We start from the raw sequence: 22,005 nt of genomic DNA on the forward strand, positions 1-22,005 counted from the left end.
CTGACAACATGTTAAACCATTTTGCATGTGAAGACTTATGCTATGAACTAATGCCTAAATGTTGTGGAGGTTGAGACTATTCAACAGAGACCCATTATAATACATTTTGATCAACATGACATAAGCACTTCATAATGTAGAAAACAGCAGAGAATTGAACATAATCATTTGCATGGATGTACCAAAGCATTTGCAACTTGTTCAAAGAAATGAGAAACTGCTTTTTTGATGTACGCAAGTGACGCAATGATGTGAAGATTGAACGAGTAGTTTTGAGAATTTCAAATCTGATCTGAGAAATGTACCAAAGAGACTGAGAATAACTGTAATGTGCCCAAAATGAACAGCAAGTTATATTTAAGTACAAATTTCAGGGACTTCTACTTGTAATACAAAGTTTAAAGCATTCATTCTTTTTTTAAATCAGTGCTGCTCTGAATAGCTTCATTAGTCACATGAGTCTGATGTGATACTAACAAATAAGTAAGTCAGCAAACATCTATAAATTAGCTCATCTGTTCAGTTGTACAGCAAAGCTTGCCCTTTCAGAGAGTACATTTTTGGTTTGACCTCTGGTGACACTGTGATAAATTCCCACTAAGGGGTAGCTACAAAAAGGTTCAATGTATTTCTTCTTTAGATACATCTCATACTAAAGTGTTATATATTCCAAAGTTTGATGTGTTTGTCAAAACCCTTTTGTCACTTCTCAGGGAACCAAAGGAAGCCCTGGTGCTTATGGTGCATCAGGAGAGAAGGGAAAGAAAGGAGTCAAAGGTATAGCATCGAATTGAATATTTTTACAGATAGGGATATAAAACCAGGTGATGATGTTATGCAATGTTATTCCAGGTGAGAAAGGCCCTCGTATAGACCTTCCAGGAACTCCCGGGTTGAGAGGAGACTTTGGTTTACCAGGAGATCCAGGTACAAACTCTACCTCATACAGCTTCTTCTTTCGTGATGATTAGCACTGCTTAACTAATTGAGCCCCAGTCTTTTCTAATGTTAGATGTTTGATTCCCACTTCACAGGCCAGAGAGGATTCGCTGGACCAACAGGCGACAGGGGTTCATCTGGTTTTGATGGTATTGAAGGAAAAAAGGGAGAGCCAGGTGTTCCAGGATTATTTGGATCTCAAGGTAAAAATCACTTCCAATTTCCCCTTCATGTGTGTCATAATACTTTGAATATAAAATTATCAAAATTACATCTCTACTGTCTCATTTCCTGTTGTCTGCAGGCTTTGATGGCCAGAGCGGAACTCCTGGTAACCAAGGTCAAAAAGGATTTGCCGGACCACTCGGGAAAGATGGACAACCAGGCTTTCCTGGCTTCCCAGGAAACAGAGGTATCATCATCAACCCATCGTCCTAATGTTTGATTCCATACTAGTTATCTTCATATTCTTTCAGCTGATCCTTGCAAATGTGTGCAGGTTTCCCCGGCCTGAAGGGTCTTTATGGATTACATGGATTGAAGGGACAAAAGGGTATTGCAGGAACACCAGGTATTCAACTATATTTTAAATATTTAAAGAAACAGTCTCTGTGTAGCTTCATCAAGTTGAAATTTAGTCTATGGGGTACAATGTGAACATATTATTTTCTGCTATTTACTTACAGAACAGTTTGATACAACAAATGTCAGTGGAGTAGAAAACGTGAGAGATTTTCTGTTGTTTAGAGACCTCAAAAGTAAGGTTCTGCTTGTATCTTTATCAGGTCTGGATATCATAGGACCAGCTGGTGAACCTGGAGTCAAAGGAGAGAAAGGAGAGGGCGGTGACCCCAACAACCAACCAGGTTTTCCTGGCACAGAGGGTTTGAAAGGCTTCCAGGGGCCCCAAGGTCAGTCATTAGTCTGTTGCATCTATAAGAAGTTGCTTCGTCTAAGTGCTCGAAAAATAAAAATTGATGCAAAGAAATTTAACCATTGTAAGATTTTAAATTAAACCCTGTTTAAACAATTTAGGTGACTATGGTCAACCTGGGCTGCCAGGATTCCGTGGTCCAGCTGGACCAAATGGGACCCAAGACAGACCTGGACACATTGGGGATCATGGCTTTTTGGGACCTAAAGGGTACCATGGTGAGATGATATAGTTTGGTCAAAGAAAACTGTTATTAAAAATAAACAAAGCCACATCTTTCCCCCTTTTTCTTTATACACTTGCACATTTTATCCCACAACTGTCTGGTCACTCTGAAGTTACTCATGTACCACCCCATGTATAACAGACACTCAACAGTCTGCTCTGTAATGATCCCGATACCTGTTGAGTGAATTGTAATTTGAGTATACTTTACTTTAAGCACATTATGTTAACCCTAAAAAAAATCTAATTTCACTGATACTGATATTAATATGATCAATTATTTCCCAGGATTCCCTGGACCCAGAGGAGTTCCTGGTGTGGATGCTTCTCCTGGAGAGAATGGTTTACCCGGGGTAAATGGGTTTCCTGGGTACCCAGGTCAGAAGGGATTAAAAGGAAATCAAGGTCCATTTGGATTCAGAGGGCCAAACGGGGTTTCTGGGAAAAAAGGTAAGACAGAAAACCAGTAGCTTGTTCTCAAAAATGCTGTGTTTTAAGTGACTTGTTTACAACAGAAGGTCTTAAGGTGAAGTGAACTTTTTGGGTTGTGTTAGGTCATGGGTGCCATTAACAAGCTCTGGTGATAAGGTGTTATATAAAACTATCTGGGCGCAGCATCACTGGATGCTCTTTTAATACTGAGAGTACAGTACTAACATATCAGGCTGACAAAAAAACCAAAGCAAATAAAACAACATGAGCTAAAAAAGAAAGATGAAGGATGAGAAAATATTTCTGACTTCCACCTTTTTTGATCTCTTGATTTATATTGCCATTAGGTGACTAGTACTCACCTCATAACAATCAGTGCCTTTAAAACTCATGTTGTGATGCTACTCACGCAGACACATACAGCTTAATATGGTCTCTTGCTCTCTTGTGCATTATTCATACTTGTTATATTTTTCTTCTCAGGAGTGAAAGGAGAGCAAGGGTTGATGGGAGTTCCTGGTCAGTTAGGTTTGAAGGGTGAATTAGGGCCACCTGGTCCAAAAGGAAACACCGGTCCCCCAGGTAGATTCTGGATTTGTACTTCACATATAAAATATGCTTAGTGTTATTCTTCTCATGGTTACATGATACTTTTGCACTACAGGAGTTCCAGGAGCTCAAGGCAACAAGGGTCGTCTCCCAATACCCATCAGAGTCCCTGGAGAGAGGGGCATTCAAGGGCCACAGGGTATCCATGGACCAAAGGGGGTCAGTGGAAGTCCAGGGGCACAGGGTCCCCCTGGGGATAACGGTCAGTTATTCAGATAAAACACTTGTTTATTTATCTATTTATTTGTTGAGTTTATTTAATGAGGACAGTGCACATTAATCAACATTTCAGCTGTATGCCTTGATGTAAATATAAATATATATATATGCATTTGTAAGATAAGACGTTTAGCTAACAATGTGCATAAGGAAATAGCTTGCCCTAAATATTTATCAATGCATGGGTTTGTGTCTGCCTCGATCTAAATACGTTGGAATCAGCACAATAGCTACATTTCATACGTAATAATACTTACATACACTTTACCGGACCCTTTTGTTACGATACAAAAAACAGCTCCACATACAGTTAACTCATTAAAAGGAAAGGTGAGCCCAAAGCCCCTTGGAACGGACATCAAAAGAGAAGACAAATATTATTCATGACCGAGTACTTTATCGGATTGCTTTCAAAGGATGTTTAAGATGAAGTAGTTCTCACACTCCCTGATAAGAGCTGGTAGTTTGATCCATGAATGTGTGCCTCTAACAGACGGTACATCACAGTCTCCTCTAGTTTGAGCTCTTGTATTTATCATATCATGTTTTTTGAGCTATCATTAAGTGAAAAGTCTGGCTCACAACATATCTTCATCCTCTTGTTGTAAAGGTTTCATCGGACCCAGCGGTCAGAAAGGCATGCCTGGGATCGGCGGTACGCCAGGAACGCCTGGCTTTCGTGGAAATCACGGACAAATGGGCCACCCCGGTCTGCAAGGCATGGAAGGTGCGTCTGACACAGTGAGCCAGTTGAGGATTAACCTAATAATCCTGGATTACAGGATTTAAAGTTGGTGGAGATTCCAGAGGGAGCCAGTTGCATAGAGGGGTTTGAAATGAATGAAGTAATAAAGAACTAAAAAACTGATCCAGTGATGAAAAACCCCTCATGGTCTGTTTGTATTATTATGTAATGATCCTAGCAGATCTGAGGGGAGGGTTTGTGAGAATTATGAAAGTATGATATCACATTTATTTTAATATATTACGATGCATTTTTCATCTGACACAGTTCTAAATCCCTTTCTCTATAGGTCGCCGTGGCACCAGTGGTGTTCCTGGGTTACCTGGTATGCCAGGCCGCAGCGTCAGCGTGGGATACTTGCTGGTGAAACACAGTCAAACAGAGCAGACGCCAATGTGTCCTGTAGGCATGTCCAAACTGTGGGACGGTTACAGTCTGCTGTACCTGGAGGGACAAGAGAGGGCTCATAATCAGGACCTGGGTACGTCAGGGTGAACTGTGTGGCTGTTTTTGTCTTTTTGCTCTGAGTGACAACCATCTCAACTTTAACAGAGAGTTTGCTGTTACATTATAACCAGATATAATTAATTATCTGTGCAGTTTCCTGTCAAATGCCTGTGAGAGTTTGTTTCAGGGCAGTTCAGTCAGAATGCATCACTGTTCAGGAAAACATGCCCACATTACATTTCTCTGACATTGTGATCCAGTGGAGCAGAAGACATTCCAAAAAGATTCGGCTCATCAGTCAGAGTTAGGTCTATTCAGCCCAGCAGTAACTTGTACAGTTTACATTTCAAGTAGACATACAATGCCATGGTGGGGATGAAATTATTATTATTATTTTTATTTATAATGCGTGTTTTCTTTAAAGTTGAAGTCAATGGGGTATTCCAACTAAGATTCATTTGACTCAAATTTTCAGTACAAATTTATTTGAATGAAGTTACCCTGAGAAAATGTTTCTTCATTGAATGTTAGGATTCCAAAAGCCCAAAAGTTCTGAAGGCAGAATCTCATCCACACTCGAACACCAGACTCCAGCTGATAAAACTTTTACAATCTGTCTTGCCACTATCATCAAGTCAATTCAATTCAATTTGCTTTATTGGCATGAACAAAGACATGTTGTTGCCAAAGCACATACAATTCATACACATACATTACATATATATTCTTTACATATTATATACAGTACATAACACATATATATATATATAATGATAATTCACAGTGATGACATATACCGATTAATAGAATCCCCCACCACCCCCACCCATGGTAACATTAAGAGGGAATACAACTTAATATCAAAACGTTACAATAGAATGAAATAAAAACAATGAATAAAATAATAATAAAATAAATAATATGAAATACAATAAGTAAATTGAAATAAATACAAAAAATAATAAAGTGAAATGGTGTGGGTTTAAACAGTACACCATCATCTAGGGCATACACAAGCACTGAAATACACTAAAGAGAGGAGTAGCAGCATGAGCCAAAGGGGCATCTCAAGGGTCCTTCAGTTTGATTCATATGCCTCTTATTACTTACATCGACATGAAAGGCTACTCATCCACAAAATTATCAGAGCTTAAAACATCAACATGACTTAGAGAGGGCTGCCATATCAATAAAAACATATTAGCTGATCCTCTGACAGTATACCTTATCTTCTCCAGCTTTACAAAATGTAACACGTCTCTAATCCACTGTTTAAATGTTGGAGGGTTACAGTCTTTCGATCTAATCAAAATTAGTCTTCTGGCTACAAGTGTGGCAAAAGAAAGAAAACTCTGTGTCCTTGTTCAAAATTAGGTGTTGTGTTGCCACACCAAATAGCGCTAAAAAAGCAGACAATTCTAAATTCTACTACCTGTAGTTTTGGAAAGTACATCAAATATTAACAGCCCAAAATTGGATAACCCAGGATATTCCCAAAACATGTGAATTAAAGTGGTTTCAGATTGTTTACAGCGATCACATATAGGGTTTATATTGGGCGCAAAATGAGACAGTTTTTTTACCAATTTTTAAGTATAAACTGATTGCTTGTCCCGTTTAGGTCTCGCTGGCTCCTGCCTCCCTCGCTTCAACACCATGCCCTTCCTGTACTGCAACCCTGGAGACATTTGTTACTACGCCAGCAGAAACGATAAGTCCTACTGGTTGTCAACGACGGCTCCTATTCCCATGATGCCTGTAGAGGAGGCAGAGATCAAACCTTACATCAGCCGCTGCTCAGTGTGTGAGGCTCCATCAGTCGCCATCGCTGTCCACAGCCAGGACATCACTATCCCACAGTGTCCTGTGGGCTGGCGTAGTCTGTGGATCGGCTACTCCTTTCTCATGGTAGGTTCTGGACTTGATGACAAATATGTCTAAATGAGAAGATCTGGAGTCTTAGCTCAAAGGTTCAGTGTGATGATGCAGTTGATGCAATTGGCAAAGAAAAGGTTAAGATTTTCAGAGGCTGTCTCACATATTGTACTGTCAGAGCTAATGATTAACATTACAGTCAGTATTCTTGTTGTTGGCCCTACTTCTCAGCTCGTGTAAAATATTCACATTCTGGAGGTGGGAGATTTACAAAAGAATTCCTGCCTTACAAAGTGAGACTTTAGAAACTCAGAGGTGTGGGTGTTTACCAGACAGGGAGGGTATCACAAGCTGCAGTGTGGGAAGAGTTTCAGAAGCTTGACTCACATTAGTGACTAATAGTCTGGATAGCTCAAGTTTTTTTGTTTTTTTTTACCCTTAAAGCTGCTGTTGGTAGGAATGGTGTAGAAAAACGTTATTCTTTTTCTGCTGGGTTTGGAGAAAGGGTCATAATGCCCATCAGTACTCATCGGTAAGTGGAGTAATTTGAGACTATGGCGAAATCTCTACGTTTTCCAATGCCTTTGTATCAAGCAATGTTATTATTCCCCTCGTTCCCGTTATGACCTACCATGACCAACCATAGCTAATCTCCAATCCTCTGTCCTGATTGGTTAAGGGGCGGCCCCTACTAAGTCCTCAGATTGGTATTGAGTCCGGCACTAGGCTTTTTTCGACCGGAGAAACTTTACCCCGGAACTAGAGACTTTACCCCTGAACTACCCCTATGGGAGGGGAGAGAGCAGGCACCAACAACCAGCAATCTTCTCAGCTGTTCTCACGATGCGCTGGAGGGTCATTCGGCAGGACGCAGTGCAGGCCCCGTACCACACAGTGATGTTGCTGGTGAGAATGCTCTTGAGGGTGCCTCTGTAGAAGGTGCACATAATGGGGGCAGGGGATCCATTGGACTTTCTTCTACAGCAGTAAATTGTGTATATGTTAGGATGTGACTACAAAGACTTAGCAAATACTGTAGTTCCAGTGCCAAGTTTTATTCATGAGTGGTTATTTGTTTTAAGACCAAACACCTGAGTGCACATTTGACACGTTCCTCACCTCTCACCTTCCTCTCCACAGCACACAGCAGCAGGAAGCGAAGGCGGAGGTCAGTCTTTGTCGTCGCCAGGTTCCTGCCTGGAGGACTTCCGCACAACACCATTCATTGAGTGTAACGGGGCCAAAGGAACATGCCACTATTTCGCCAACAAGCACAGCTTCTGGTTAACCTCCGTCGATCAGTCGTTCCACACTCAGCCGGCGTCAGAAACGCTAAAGGCAGGCCAGCTTCTGTCACGCATCAGCCGCTGCCAGGTCTGCATGAAGAACCTTTAAAAAGAAAAAAACTAACGTGGACATGAAGACATCTTTCCCATGGACAGTGGTTTGGTGTCATCTCTCTAACCGTGTCTTGACGTTATGTAAATGAGAAACTCTTCTAAAGCCACAGAGCTCAGAAATGAAAAGACTGTGTGATGGAAGGAGTCGACATGTCCTAGAGGAGAGGAAGCCTCACAAGTATTTTGAGATAAATGTGGATTGGTGCTTACTGTTTAACTTATTACCTCAGCTACTATGATACACATTTGATTATCCATCTGAGACCATAAAATACAGCTGAACCAAAGACGCCTTATATATGCACTGCTTCAGTTTATCTACATGTTTTTATTGTTTAGGGTATCCTGCCCACCATAAAGCCACTAACACTGCTTCATTAGAAGTTTTGAATCATTTTGGTTGACAGCATTATCTTGCTTTTATTTCATGACTCTTAACATAACCTATTTTTATAATAGACAGATCTGTTTTATGCTCTTATCTGCTTTTAAACATCTGAAACTCTTTGTTTCATTCACCACACAGTCACACAATGCACTGATTCTCGTTGTATTTATATCAGCTGAATAAACTTGAGCCCCCCCTCCTGAGGAGTTTAAAGTGTCACATCTAATACCTCTCATGACGCACTCACTCGCCTTTACAAATGTACCAATTATTGAACTGCCAGCGGGACACAGTGTAAGCAGCTTGGATCAAAGGTCTCACTGTATCAAATCCCTGCTGTGGTAACTGATCCCGGGTCAGATTACAGTGTTTTTCACACAATTCAGAAAGTAGGTCAAATGTTCCGCTTCAACTAAATTCACTTATTTGGAAATGAACAGCATGATTAGTCACAGAAAACCCACTGACAACATTTGTTTAGCTTGTAATATAATTACAGTATTTTTTATGACATGATTATTTCATTCAATTGTACAGATTAAACGTTGTTTGTCAACTTCGGACTGTTTGTATGCTTAATTTCACTCTCCCTAGTTTATATTAATGTGACAGAACACACACGCACAATATTAATCTTTATTATGACAGCATACAGGTGCATCTCAATCATTTCAAATATAATGAAAAGTTCAATATTTTCTATCATTTTTTTTTAGTTTAGATGTATTACATGTAAAGATTACAGTTGTTCTCAATTGTTTACACACATTTTCTGAAAGCATGCCTCATACTCTCAGAATTATACACACAAATCAAAAAACACACACAATGTGCAAAACCCCTCAATTCTCCTACAAAATGAAACTTTACTTTCTAAACAATGTTATTTCTTCTCAAAATGGTATTTTGTTTTCAAATGACACACAAACCACCATATGAATAGACGTTTATAAGAACCAGTTGAACACTGATGTGCTCAATGTAAAACACTATCATGAATGGAAAACACTTCTTTAATCATCATAATGAAAAATATTTTAGAATATTGTTTTTATACTCAAAACACAAATACACGGTAACATATACATTTTATCCCCCCCCCAAAATACACAGTGTACATCCCAACCAACACAAAGTTGCACATACAGTGGTCTACATACAAAACAACTGAAGAATTTACTGTATACAGTTACAGTAAATTAAAATATAGAAACAACTATGTTGCATCCTCTCTTCTGTTTCAGTCTGGCCACCTCAACCACATCACAAGCAATGTTTTCCCTGGTCAAGCAGTGGGGGAAATATAGCTCTGATAGCTAATTGTAAAACTGTGTGGCAGGTGTTTGCCTGTGTGATAAGTCAGTGTGTATAGTAGGGCAATTAACTTTAGATTTTGAATGACAGTGTGTTCCTTGTGAAAACAAGAGATTTTCTTCATTAGAATTGTGCCAACTGCAGAGAATTGTGTGTAGTGTTTTGAAAAAAGTGTGTTTTAGATCTGCAATTTGAGTGTAAAGCAGGAATTATGCTTGTAGTTTTTCAGAATTGGTTCAGGGGGTTGGTGTATGGGTTACATGTTGTGGTCATTGTATTTCAAGTACCAATATTTGTGTGTAAACAATTGAGAAAAACTGTAAAGAAAACAAATATTTGCATCTCAAAATATAAGAATATTTTATTTTTATATATATTTTTTTAGATCACTATTCAAACAGAATAGATACCATGTATCTTAGTCTAGTTAAAACATGCACCTACAATCATAGGGAAGATGGCCGTTTGCAGAGTGATGTATGGAAGCATATTACAGTTTTTCTCGGTCTCTTTGGTACATTTCTCAGATCAGAATTGAAATTCTCAAAACTACTTGTTCAATCTTCACATCATTGCGTCACTTGTGCACATCAAAAAAGCAGTTTCTCATTTCTTTGAACAAGTTGCAAATGCTTTGGTACATCCATGCAAATGATTATGTTTAATTCTCTGTTGTTTCCTACATTATCAAGTGCTTCTGTCATGTTGATCAAAATGTTTTATAATGGGTCTCTGTTGAATAGTCTCAACCTCCACAACATTTAGGCATTATTTTATCCCATAAGTCTTCACATGCAGAATGGTTGAACATGTTGTCAGAATATGTCAGTCATATTTCTGTACATTTCCATCAGACTGTTTTTCTAAATCTGTCCTGAATTGGTAAATTGCTCCCAGGTGAATCTTGACTTTCTCTAACGAAGGGAAATGTGTGAAGCATTAGATCAACCAATGATCAACCAGTTTACTGACAGCTCAAAAGTGCATCTCATGAACCATTAACTGGCAAGTATATATATAGCCGGAGCACAACACAATGTTACAATGTCTGACAATGTAAGGACAAGGAATTGAACTGGGTTAACAACCAGAGAGAAGAAGAAGAAGAAGAAGAGGAGTGAGGCTGCGTGGTGGAGTTGGGAGGCTAAACAGAGGAAGAGGCAGAGGACATATGCGCATTCCTGATGAGATAAGAGCCACAATACACTAAGGTGTGACTTACAATTTACAATAACTGTCATCAAAACTTTAGCCATAGTTTACATCAGAATGTCCCTCCAGAGTACACTGTTATATTGACAACATGACTTAGCAATTTGACTGTCTTATCTGTACACAATGACACAAGGACTTGTCATTCTGATGGCACTGACATGTTCATTGACACAGATGTTTACTTTTGAGAGATGAACTAAGGATTTTGAGCAAGATACTGGCTTTTGCAGGTAATCCATGGTGTTTTGCTATTTGTACGAATTGTTTTGAGAAATGCATTTACTGTTTTGCAAATGTCGAGGATGATTAGAGAAATGTACCAAAGCGACTGAGAAAAACTGTAATAGAAACTCGACTGGAAAAGAAGGTGCACAAAGTAACAGGGATGACTGCAGCCTTGCAAGGATTGTCAAGAAAAGGTCAATTCAAGAACCTAGAAGATCTTCACAAGGAGTGGGCTGAAGCTGGTGTCAGTGTATTAAGAGTCATCACACAGACATCTTCAGGAGAGAGGCTTCAACTGTCCCGATATCAAGCTGCTCCTGAACCAGAGACAACATCCAAGCATCTCACACTGGGGTAAGGAGAACAAGGATAGACTTTTGCTCAGTGGTCCAAAGTCCTCTTTTCAGATTAAAGTAAATTTTACATTTCATTTGGAAAGAGTCTGGAGGAAGAGTGGAGAGGTCCAGTGTGAAGTTTTTGCAGTTTGTGAAGTTTTTTGGACGCCATGTCATCTCCTACTGTTTATCCACTGTGTTTTATCAACTCAAAAGTCAACACAGCCGCCTACCAGGAGTTTTAAGGGCACATCATGTCTCCATCTGCTCACAAGCTTTATGGAGATGTCAGATTCCTCCTCCAGTAAGATTTAGCACCTGCCCACAGCGCCAAAAATTTCTATCAAATGCTTCCCTGGCGATATTACATCGTTTCATTAGCAAGCCAACTCACCTGACCTGAACCCCACAGAGAATGTGTGGGAAATTTATCAAGAGGAAGATGAGGAATGCCCAAGCAAAACATACAGATGAGCTGAGGGCTGCTTATAAAAGTAACCTGAGCACCAATAACACCGACACAGGCTGATTACCTCCATGCCACACTGTAGTGATGCAGTAATTCAAGGTAAAGGAGCCCAAACCAAGAATAAAAGGTAGAAATGAACCTACTTTTCAGAAGTTGGACATATTGGTATAACAAAGTTTTTATTTTGAGTGATCTTAGAAAGGGTTCTGATAACTTGATACTTTATTTCTGATTTTTAAAAGCCAAAATCATCAAAATTAAAACAAAGGTCATAATTATAAGAAGACCTAAAAGTTTACCTCATATAACCCTCCTGTTATGTTTGTTTCTTAGGGACAACAATAATGTTCCTGGGTCAACTTGACCCGAGGCATATTTAATGAACCCAAAAAAATCCCAATAAACTTTTTTTAATTTCATTTTTAACTCCATCACCAAACATTTAAATCAAAATTTAGTGCATTTGTGTTCTTTATTGTCACAGATCATGGTTCAATGAGGATAACTCGCTCGTTTTTTTTATGAAAGTTCATGTAAAAACTTGCTTTATTTACATTACAAATTGATTGGGGTGAAATATGTCACACCGTTGCAAAGAAACAAGTAGACCCACAAACAGTATCTATGTAATATAATCATGCAGGAGGGTTTTGCAAATGTGTGAAATTAACCATTTCCATTTTCTCTGTTAAGCCAAGCAGAAGAAGTTTCACAGCGGAAAATACTTTCAACATTTTTTTTTTTTAAACTTTAAAATGAGTCAATTTGACCTGCAACATAACAGGAGGGTTAATTAAATTACAAAAAAATACTTTCACAAATTTCTTATTTATTGAGATGCACATGTACTTAAAAATTAATCAGGGTGATTTATTATTTACATTCATTGCAAAGTTCCATATATTTTAATGAAATATAAACAACTCTTTTCAGCATGAGAAAAAAAAAAGTGTGTTCTATGAAACCTTAAAGAACAAACAGAACAAAATCAGTCCAATCAGCCGACCCGCTAACTAGTAGCACTGTTAAAATGTGTGGTTCTAGTTCTTAAACATGAGCACATAGCAGTGTTTGACATTTTAAGTGTGTTCATTTTATCCCCTGGTAACACCTCAGGGGTGGCAAGTGCAGCTTCAGTCATCTAGGTGAAATGTTTCTACCCACTGCAAACACATTTATTATTACCCTTCCTTACCTACAAACACTTCAAATGTCACTGGACACTATGAGTATAGAGCTAGCTGCGTATTCTGGCTGCCTTCACAGAATCAAGAATGTGTGTTTGTGTTAAGAGTGAGCACTCTGAGGTAACTGATGCTGTGGGGTCTCAGTCAGAGCACATAAGTAGTACCGTCACAGTATGTATTTGGTGTTGATTGTTCTTCATAAAAAAACGAGTCTCTGCTTGTTTCCTCTGCAGGATACTAGCAGCAGGAAGATCTAGCCCGCTTGTTATTGCCCCCCCTGAAATCCTCCAGGTCCACTGTGGGAGACTCCTGGTTCTCATTCCTCTTCCTCAGGATTGAAGGCAGCACCAGGTCGAACAGTGTCTCAAACAGAGTGTCCACGTTGTAGCCCGTCTTGGCACTCGTCTCGAAGCACATCTTCTCTGCAGGCAGGCTGCTGGTTTCCTCCAGGCCTTTGTAGCGGAGTACCCTCCCATAAAGAGCTGCTGCATCCTCAGTTGTGACCTGTTTTTGGATCATCACCCCAGAGAGGGACGCAGGGGAGGCAGGAGGCGTGGGACAAGCAGACAAGACATGTGGTTCTGTTCTCTTCCCCTCACTCTCAGTTCTGTCCTCAGACTCCACATCTGAGTCCAGGGACAGCTGGGCTTTCTGGTCTGTGAGATCCACCTTGTTGCCCACTATGGCGTATATACAGTCGTGGTTAGCGGTGTCTGTCAGCGACAGGAAGCGCTCCTCCAGCTCAGCCAGGCTCTGCCAGTTGGTTACATCATAAGTGAGGATGATGGCGGCTGCACCTCGGCAGTACATCGAGCCCAATCCGTGGAACTGTTCACGACCTGAGGAGACACACACACACACACCATGTCAACACAAACCACATTAACACACACAGTTTTAACAGACACACAAATCGTCGGAAGAAAAAAAGGACAGAGTGTAGAGAGAAGTTGTGCAAGACAGTCAGCAGTTTGAAAACAGAAACAACGATTGTTGTTGAAGTATGTAGGAGTCTTGAAAGAGAGCATTGTGTCTGATTATTTGGCCTCTTGGGGCGTCACATTGATCAGACTCAGTTGCTAGTTTATGAGGTTAATTTAACTGCTTGTTTTCCTAATTAACCACATAAATCCTCCTGAACGTTTCAGGTTCTGTCAAATCAGATTTAGAGAGCTGCTGTCATAAGATGGGGACTCTTTTGGGAGTTTTTTTTTTAATGTTGTCCATCACAACATGGCTCTATGTGACCCAAATCTACTCCACTGAGGCACACAGGTGTATCAACACCACTCTAGAGGTAAAAAAAAAACAAGAAGAAAATTTCCAGAGAGGTATTTATTACAAAAGAAGTATCATTTGACCTCTTCTCTGACAAAATGGCTAATGGCAAAAACAGTGTTGCCAACTCCTCAGTGAGGAAAGTAGCTATTGGCTGTCCTGAAAGTCGCTAGAAGTCGCTAAATGACGTAATTACTTAATTTGCATAATTTAAATTATAATGGACGCTGCAGGAGAGACGAGTAACGTTGAGGGAGAGACAAAAAGAGGTTATAAAAACACCCTAAATATGTTTAGAACTACACTTAGGAGCCTACAACAAATCAAAGTAAAACGTGACATTTTTCAACCATAACATTTTCTACATTTCTATGTATACAATCTACATTAAAAATCTAAACGTAGGGCTGTACGATCAGAGGCCTTAAAACTATATTGTGTTTGAATTCAATGTTAGCGAAACTACATCATGCACTTTTAAAGAAAAGTTTACAGTTTTTTTTTTTTGTTTTTTTTAGGTACAGTGTGTGGACATAGGACTATTTAGCAATATCTTGACAGTCAGATTTTAGACTGAAACACTTCCTTGCACACCCCTCCCGTGAAACAACAGTGGCCTTTAATGAAAATAAGTTCCTGTGATGCAGTATGATACTCCATTTGTCAAGTTTTTACTATCAAAAAAGGATATCAGTACAATGAATATTGTTTTCCCATTCCTACCAAGTCTGTTCTGTCACTACTGCACACTGTACCTTTAAGGGGAAATTCAGTTTGCCTTGAAAATTGTATTGATCAAATGAAATCAAAACTTGTTGTTATTGAGTAAATTGAGTTTTTTGTAATTGGGATTTTATTCCTAGGCCATATCGCCCAGCCATCTAAACGGACCAAAAAGAGACAGTAGGCGGGATCAGCCAGCGGTGTCTTCGTCTTTCTGGCTGCAGAAACACTGGAAACCACATAGACATGAATGGGAAAAAGGACGATCATTGCAGCATTAATAAACATGTTTACAGCCTGGTTCAAAAAACGTCTTGGCTCTTCATAGCTAATTTCTCTATCGGCACACACTGTATGGGGGATGATTTTTTTTCTAAAGCGATGGTTCAGAAGATATTAAGATTAAGAGTTTTTTCCAAAATAAGGACATGACTGACTGGACTCCCGGTCGGGAACACATAGCTGTTGGCTAAGAGGCTCAAACTCCGCCTCTTTATGTCACACTCTGCCTGGTTGAGTTCCACATTTCCAATATGGCTGCCGCCGTCGATTGGCTTCAAAACATCGCTCATGAACAGATGGGTGACGTCACGGATACTACGTCCATATTTATACAGTCTATGGTCAGGAAACGTGGGGAGCAGAGAGTAGGGGAAGACATGTAGCAAATGGTCGCGACCTGGAGTCGACCCGGCTACCCTTGCGACGAGAACTCCTCCGTATATCGGGCGCGCTTAGACCGCTAGGACAGGGGTGTCCCATCATAACTTTTTTTTTTTTTTTAAGTTGTATTTTCTGCCTTTTTGCCTTTATTGGATAGAACAGGTGAAGATAAACAGGAACTGTGGGGAGTAGCGGGGGGGGGGAAGACATGCAGGAAATAGTTGACCGGCCGGGAAACAAACCGGCGACCCCTGTGACGAGGACTGTTGCCTCTGTATGTGGGGCGCTTAGACCGCTAGGACAGGGGCGTCCCATCATTTAACATTTCTTGTGTAAAAAAAAACGAATATTCTTTGAATGACTGATGTTTGACTGTTATTTAGTCATGTATGACTAAAAAAGCAACAAATCTACAAGTTTGAATCTGGAACAAGAACATGTTTGATGTTTTATTCTTGATTTATCAATGGAATCGCAAATTGATGATCTTTAAAAAAAAACTGTTTTATCCATGCTATTAACAAGTGATGAAAAGAGAAACGAGTGTGTCTCAGTCTTCCATGTGCTTCAGGAAAGTACTATTTTCTGTCATTTTGGAAAGACATGTCAGAAAAAGAGGAGTCAGGTCTTCCTGTCATGGCCCTGTCATGTGACTGTTAAGAGGAACAGAGCAGAAAGCCAAAGTCACTGTGCTCTGAAACTCAACACTTAAAGTGAGAAGAGCAGAGTCAGTGAGGAAATAAAGCAGCTGATCTGCTCTTTTCAAACAGGTTTCAGGACTACACTCACAACTGTCCCTCTTCCAAGCTTGTTTGTTCTCTGCAACAGTAGCCTTGAAATGACTCAGCGCTGATCAAGCATTTCTCTCTCCACTCAGGCTGAATAACACGGAAGGCTACAGGCTGCAGTCAAGAGTTCGTGGAGTTTGGGAGTGCACAATGGATATATCTTAGTAGTGATATGCTCGCTCTTTTCTTATCTCTGTGGCTAACCAACTTCACTTTAGCGAAGTGTGTATTTGTGCAAGAAAGTTTACAGTAAGTCATGTTTACACAATGAAGGAATGTGGGGCAGTGGAGAGGTGGGGTGAATCACCACATTATTCCTGTCATTGCCAAATTAGGTTATTTAAGAGAAGAATGTCATGAGTTTGTTAGGGCGGTTGTGATCCTAAATAAGGGCAATAAGTATGTGTAAGTGTAAAGTGACATGGAGCACTCACACACATTTAATTGTATCAAAAGTAAGAACTAAGACCCATGGTGAGGCAGCTTTTTATTATCACGGCCCATGCCTGTGGAACACTCTACCTGAAGATCTGAGGGCTGCACAGAGCAAAAACCTTTTTAAAAGCAAACTCAAGACCGATCTTAGTCTTGCTTTTAACTGAGTTTTATTCTTATAACTTTTTTATTTATTTATTTATTATCTAGTTCAAATTTTAGTCACTTTTACTCTATTTATTTATTTTAATAGTAGCATCTTATTTTCTTTTACAGTTTAATATTTTAGTGTTTTATTATCTTAGAAATATATTTCATTTTGGTGATTTTAAATTTCCTGTGTTGAGCTTTAACATCTTATTTTACCTCCAGTGTTTCCTCATTAAGAGAGCTTTTTCTCAGTTTGTTCAGAGACTTCTTTTTTATTTTTTATTTTATTTTTATTGTTTTTATTATTATTGTTGCATATATTGTGTTCTTAACCTTAGGATTGTGGGGTTTGGGGTCAGGGCTGGGGGTGGGATCTTTTTCTTAATTCATTCTATTTTAGGTTGGTTTTATGTGCAGCACTTTGTGTTACAATGCCATTGTATGAAAAGCGCTTTATAAATAAAGTCTGATTGATTGTTGATTGATTGATTGATTGATTGATTGATTGATTGATTGATTGATTGATTGATTGATTGATTTACTCAAAATCCAACTGTAATATACAACAGGTCAAACCTTACACCACCAACACTGTCATACTTTATAATAAAATCTACTCGTATAATTCAAGCCACAGTCCTCGTCTTTGTTCACTGTGAACAAGGTGCTACCAAGCACAGACGAAAAGTTTGGACACACCTTCTCATTCAATAGTTTTTATTTATTTGAATTATTTTAAACATTTGGATTAATACTGAAGACATCCAAACTATGAATAATATGGTTTTACCATAATCTGGATTACAACAGGAGTCAAATAGAGCCATCCATTGTGTTCTACCCCTACCTCTGAACAACACAACTGATGGTCTCAAACACATTAAGAGGGCACAAATTAACATTTGACAAGGCTCACCTGTTAACTCAAAACCATTCCAAGAGACCACTTCATGAAGCAGACTGAGAGAATACAAAGAGTGTGCAAAGCTGTCATGAAGGAAAAAGGGGGCTACTTCATAGAATCTAAAATATAAAACATACTCTGGTTTATTTAACACTTTTTTGTGAATTAAATAATTCCATATATGTTCTTTCATAGTTCTGATGTCTTCAGTATTAATCCACAATGTTGAAAAGAGTTATAATAAATAAAAACCATTGAAAGAGAAGGTGTGTCCAAATGACTGGTGCTGTATCTTCGTTCATGTGGTGCTGAAACTAAAAGGCAATAATCAAACCAGTTAGCAAAAAGAGAATTCAATACAAACCGAATTATCTTCTTTTTTTTTTTCACTATGGTTAAAAAAGACCTTACTTTTGCTGTTATTAATTAACTGCATTTGGATTTCTAGCTTAAAGTCAAACAAATGAGGACAATTTGTAGCACCACAGCATGAAGTGAAGCTGATTCGTCAGCTTTAAGTTTGAGGCCTACAGGTTGGACGGTTGAATAAAAGTATCTAGAGCATTTGGGGAATTTGTATGTAGTCTCAATGGTTTTCCAATAAGGGGATAATAAACTTTGAACTGTCCATTTCTTGGTTGTTTATCTCTGAGGGCTTGCTATCAAACAGCTACTCAGAAATGTAAAAACAGGCCAACGAACTCTGTATGATCAAGTGTTCCTGCAGAGCTGACATGATTAGGTCAGACTTGTGGAATATTGAGCAACGCAGTAAAAGACAATGAGCAGTGACTGTAACATCTGTGTTGTTTAGCAAGCCGGAAACAGAGGAAAGCGACCTATACTGTGGGGAATTTATAGTCAAACAGTATTAAGATTACTACAGCATAACATACAGGAAATAGATGCAGTGTGTTGTTCTCTGGTTTGACTTGAAAGATTTATAGACTGTTATTTTTTTATTCAATGGAGACGTTTTAGGAATATTCTCTTATTAGAAATGTAGATATATGTCTTGTATTATGTTTTATTTCATCCTAAGCTCCACATTGCACGGTTAGACATGCTGTAAACATGTTTGAAAGATAATGGATGGATTTATACTTGGGGCTTAAATTAGAAACTTGAGCCATCTTTGAGCATTTTAACCCTCCTGTTATGTTTGGTTCTCAGGAACAGCAATATTCCCCTGGGTCAACTTGACCCGGGGAATATTTAACTATCTAAAAGTGTCAGAACCAAAACAAATCCCAATAATCATTATTTTAATCGCATTATGAACTCCATTAAAAACCTTTTAAATTCATATTTAGTGCAATGGTGTTCTTTAATTCCCACAGATCGTGGTTCAATGAGGATAACTCACTCTTTCTTTATGAAAATTCATGTTAAAACTTTTTTTTAATGTACATTGGAAATACCTTAATATAAATACAGTAGCTTTACATTACTAAGATTTTTGTTTATTTTATTTTACATTTTTTTCATTCTATTAAAAATTTATTTTTAGATTTTTGAACTTTAAAATGGGTCAATTCGAAACTGCAACATAAAAAGAGGGTTAAGGACCTTAGTGTAATTTATTGAGGTGTGTGACTGCATAGATTAAGAGATTAATTTCAAAGTTGTTTTAAAGGTTCTTTATTCCCTGGGCTGGGGGGATTATCCTATTTGATCCTGTTTTAAACTGCAGGGTTTTGATTCTTGATTGATTTATGTTATTGATATTTGTTCAGTCACATGGATTATGAACCCACTCTGCCATTTTTTATACATGAGAATCAACAACAACAGCCAGGGGCAGCCAGGGCTACAGGGTGCCAGGCAGATAGGCTGCCTGCCCTGACTGAGCGGTCACATGCCAGTGATTGCCTCAGGTAGTGGGTTCAAGTGTTATCAGGTAAACACAGTTAGTAGCACAGAGGAACGAGACTTGATTAGAGTTACAGACAAACAGTGTTGAGAAATCACATAAAAAGAGGTATACCAGCTGTGTCCCATATGGAGATGTTGTACGGTCCCCACTGTTTGAGGAAAAACGCCCCTCCAACCGTGCTGATGGTGTCTTTGAACTTCCTCTCCGTGTACCTGTGGAGCAGCGACGTCTTCCCCACGTTCATGTCTCCCAGGAGAACCACCTTGACGTCGGGCTTCTTCATCTTCGACACTTCGGGCATGATGCTGAGTAGGGTCCCGCTGTAGGGGAGCTTTTCTGGAGGGGCAGGAAACACGGTCTAGCTCGTAAGATAAAGAACAGACTTGTAGAGAATCCCTCGAACCAACGCCATTTTATGAACCCAAGTTAATTTGTAACAACACGTCTTTCCAGCACTCGCTCATTCTCAATCTGTTGCGTGAGTCCAAACTTCTAAAAGTAATTGAGGTGAAACAGGAAGTAAGTGCGGAGCTACAGGTCCAGGGGGCGTGTTTAACCCTGGGTAATGCCTGTCAGGTTTATCCACTGACAGGCTATTGTACTGCCCCCAACAGTCAAGTTTATTCTTTGAATACTGTGTGGGGGGAAAATGCAGACCAAAAAGAGGGAACAATGAAGTAGCCTACATGTGACATGTAATGACAGGAACAAAGATAAGAGGTTAAAGGTAAAATCATTTATTTTAATTAAATCGACAGACTTAAATTGATTGAAATCTACAGAAGAGGATTAGGGCCACCGGAAAACAAAAAATTAAGGTCAACATTTTTTGGAATATTATTATTATGAGATAAAAGTCAGAATTCTAAGATTAAAGTCAGATTTCTGAAAAAAAAAAAGTCACAATTCATTATAATAATCATCATACATTAATTCTGAGATTATTGTCAGAATTCTGGAATTAAAGTCAGAATTCTGAGATCAATTCTGAGATTAAAGTCAGAATTCTGAGATTAAAGTCAGAATTCTGAGATTAATTCTGAGATTAAAGTCAGAATTCTGAGATTAATTCTGAGATTGAAGTCAGAATTCTGAGATTAAAGCCAGAATTCTGACTTTAATCTCAGAATTCTGACTATTTTCCTCAGAATAATAATGATAATAATAATAATAATAATAATAATAATAATAATAATAATAATAATAATAATGATAATAAAGACCTTAATTATTTGTTTTTTCCAATGGCCCTAATCCTCTTCCGTAGAAATATTTAGATAAAAGCAAATGATAAATTATTTTATGACCGTGCACATAAAGAATATGAAATTTGGTGTCTGTGAGTCCACAAAAAAGATCTGTTTTCAGGTTTTATATGAGAAGGATTAGTTTAATACATGTTCTATTGTTATAGTCAAGTTCGTAATAGTGTTACTAGATATATGTGCGTTGAAATTTGGACAAAAAAAATAAAGAAAAGGATGTTTCAGGATCAAGATCTCTTTAAACCACTTTTGCTAATGCTATGATTCCTGTGTCAATATATTTTAAATCGTTATTGATGAAAGTCTTTTTTATCTTTATGTAATTGGGATCAGCTAAGTTGAATGAAGGGAGAGTCGTTTTTATACATTAAAGCCCATTAAATGATGTGAAAGAGCCAAAGAATAAGGGGTGTGAGGGTTTGTTTGTTAATAACCTACAAGGCTAAACTCAGGGCAAGAAAAAACACCAATTATCACGTCCGATTTGCCACCATGTTTGTCACACTTAATCTCACAAGTTTGTGGGTAGTAGGTCATAGTTTTTACTCTCAGTTTGAGCCAACTCTAACAGTAGTGTTTACTTTGAAAGAATGCTTTGAATATTCTACTTTCAACTTTTAAAGTGAAATCTTTAAGCTGCTATTTTCATTTTAGGCTAATCTCCAAATTTTAAACCACATGTTTAGCAGAAACAGTGCTGCGTTCAGGTACTGTCGTAAATGAGGAGGCAGTTTTGACACACATTGGTGACCCCTTTTTATAAACATAGGATAAAAAATGTTACAAACAGAAATACATTCATTAATATTGAACAATAATTTTAATTTTCTTTTGGTAAGGCTTATTTAACATTTTAGACATTTAATAATACAGTAGAGGGGTTTAAGGGTTTTATGACCCATTGTAAAGGATGCTCTCCGGGAAGGAAGGACAGATGTGAACTGTAGAATATACTACCCATGTAG

The 22,005-nt window shown here is 38.6% G+C and overlaps 2 protein-coding genes across 5 annotated transcripts in view; one reads left to right on the plus strand and one right to left on the minus strand.

The window, feature by feature from the left end:
- col4a2 (collagen, type IV, alpha 2) overlaps positions 1-8,416 on the plus strand; it is a 78,491-nt gene extending 70,075 nt beyond the window's left edge. For all 4 annotated transcript variants that reach the window (XM_034694471.1, XM_034694470.1, XM_034694472.1 and 1 more), the window contains exons 36-49: positions 714-777; positions 853-927; positions 1,035-1,142; positions 1,244-1,351; positions 1,439-1,510; positions 1,725-1,850; positions 1,975-2,091; positions 2,387-2,548; positions 3,014-3,112; positions 3,195-3,341; positions 3,969-4,085; positions 4,393-4,584; positions 6,172-6,458; positions 7,566-8,416. In XM_034694471.1, coding sequence (XP_034550362.1) covers positions 714-777; positions 853-927; positions 1,035-1,142; positions 1,244-1,351; positions 1,439-1,510; positions 1,725-1,850; positions 1,975-2,091; positions 2,387-2,548; positions 3,014-3,112; positions 3,195-3,341; positions 3,969-4,085; positions 4,393-4,584; positions 6,172-6,458; positions 7,566-7,820 — 1,929 coding nt within the window. In that variant the 3' untranslated portion in view covers positions 7,821-8,416. The remainder of the gene's footprint in view (positions 1-713; positions 778-852; positions 928-1,034; positions 1,143-1,243; positions 1,352-1,438; positions 1,511-1,724; positions 1,851-1,974; positions 2,092-2,386; positions 2,549-3,013; positions 3,113-3,194; positions 3,342-3,968; positions 4,086-4,392; positions 4,585-6,171; positions 6,459-7,565) is intronic.
- A 3,883-nt stretch (positions 8,417-12,299) lies between these two features.
- Positions 12,300-20,324, minus strand: rab20 (RAB20, member RAS oncogene family). The gene is made up of 2 exons (XM_034694570.1): positions 19,887-20,324; positions 12,300-13,797 (listed from the first exon to the last, which is right to left on the minus strand). The coding sequence occupies exons 1-2, from the start codon at positions 20,074-20,076 to the stop codon at positions 13,196-13,198; spliced, it is 792 nt and encodes a 263-aa protein (XP_034550461.1). The 5' UTR covers positions 20,077-20,324; the 3' UTR covers positions 12,300-13,195.
- Between the last annotated feature and the right edge of the window lie 1,681 nt (positions 20,325-22,005).

This window comes from Notolabrus celidotus, chromosome 10, assembly GCF_009762535.1.
Source record: "Notolabrus celidotus isolate fNotCel1 chromosome 10, fNotCel1.pri, whole genome shotgun sequence".
NCBI lineage: Eukaryota > Metazoa > Chordata > Actinopteri > Labriformes > Labridae > Notolabrus > Notolabrus celidotus.

Excerpts from the sequence above, each read along its gene's own strand:
- rab20 (XM_034694570.1), bottom strand. The coding sequence starts at position 20,076 with ATGCCCGAAGTGTCGAAGATGAAGAAGCCCGACGTCAAGGTGGTTCTC. Across the intron at positions 13,798-19,886 it reads CTCCATATGGGACACAGCTG|GTCGTGAACAGTTCCACGGA; the intron begins GTATACCTCTTT and ends GTGTCTCCTCAG.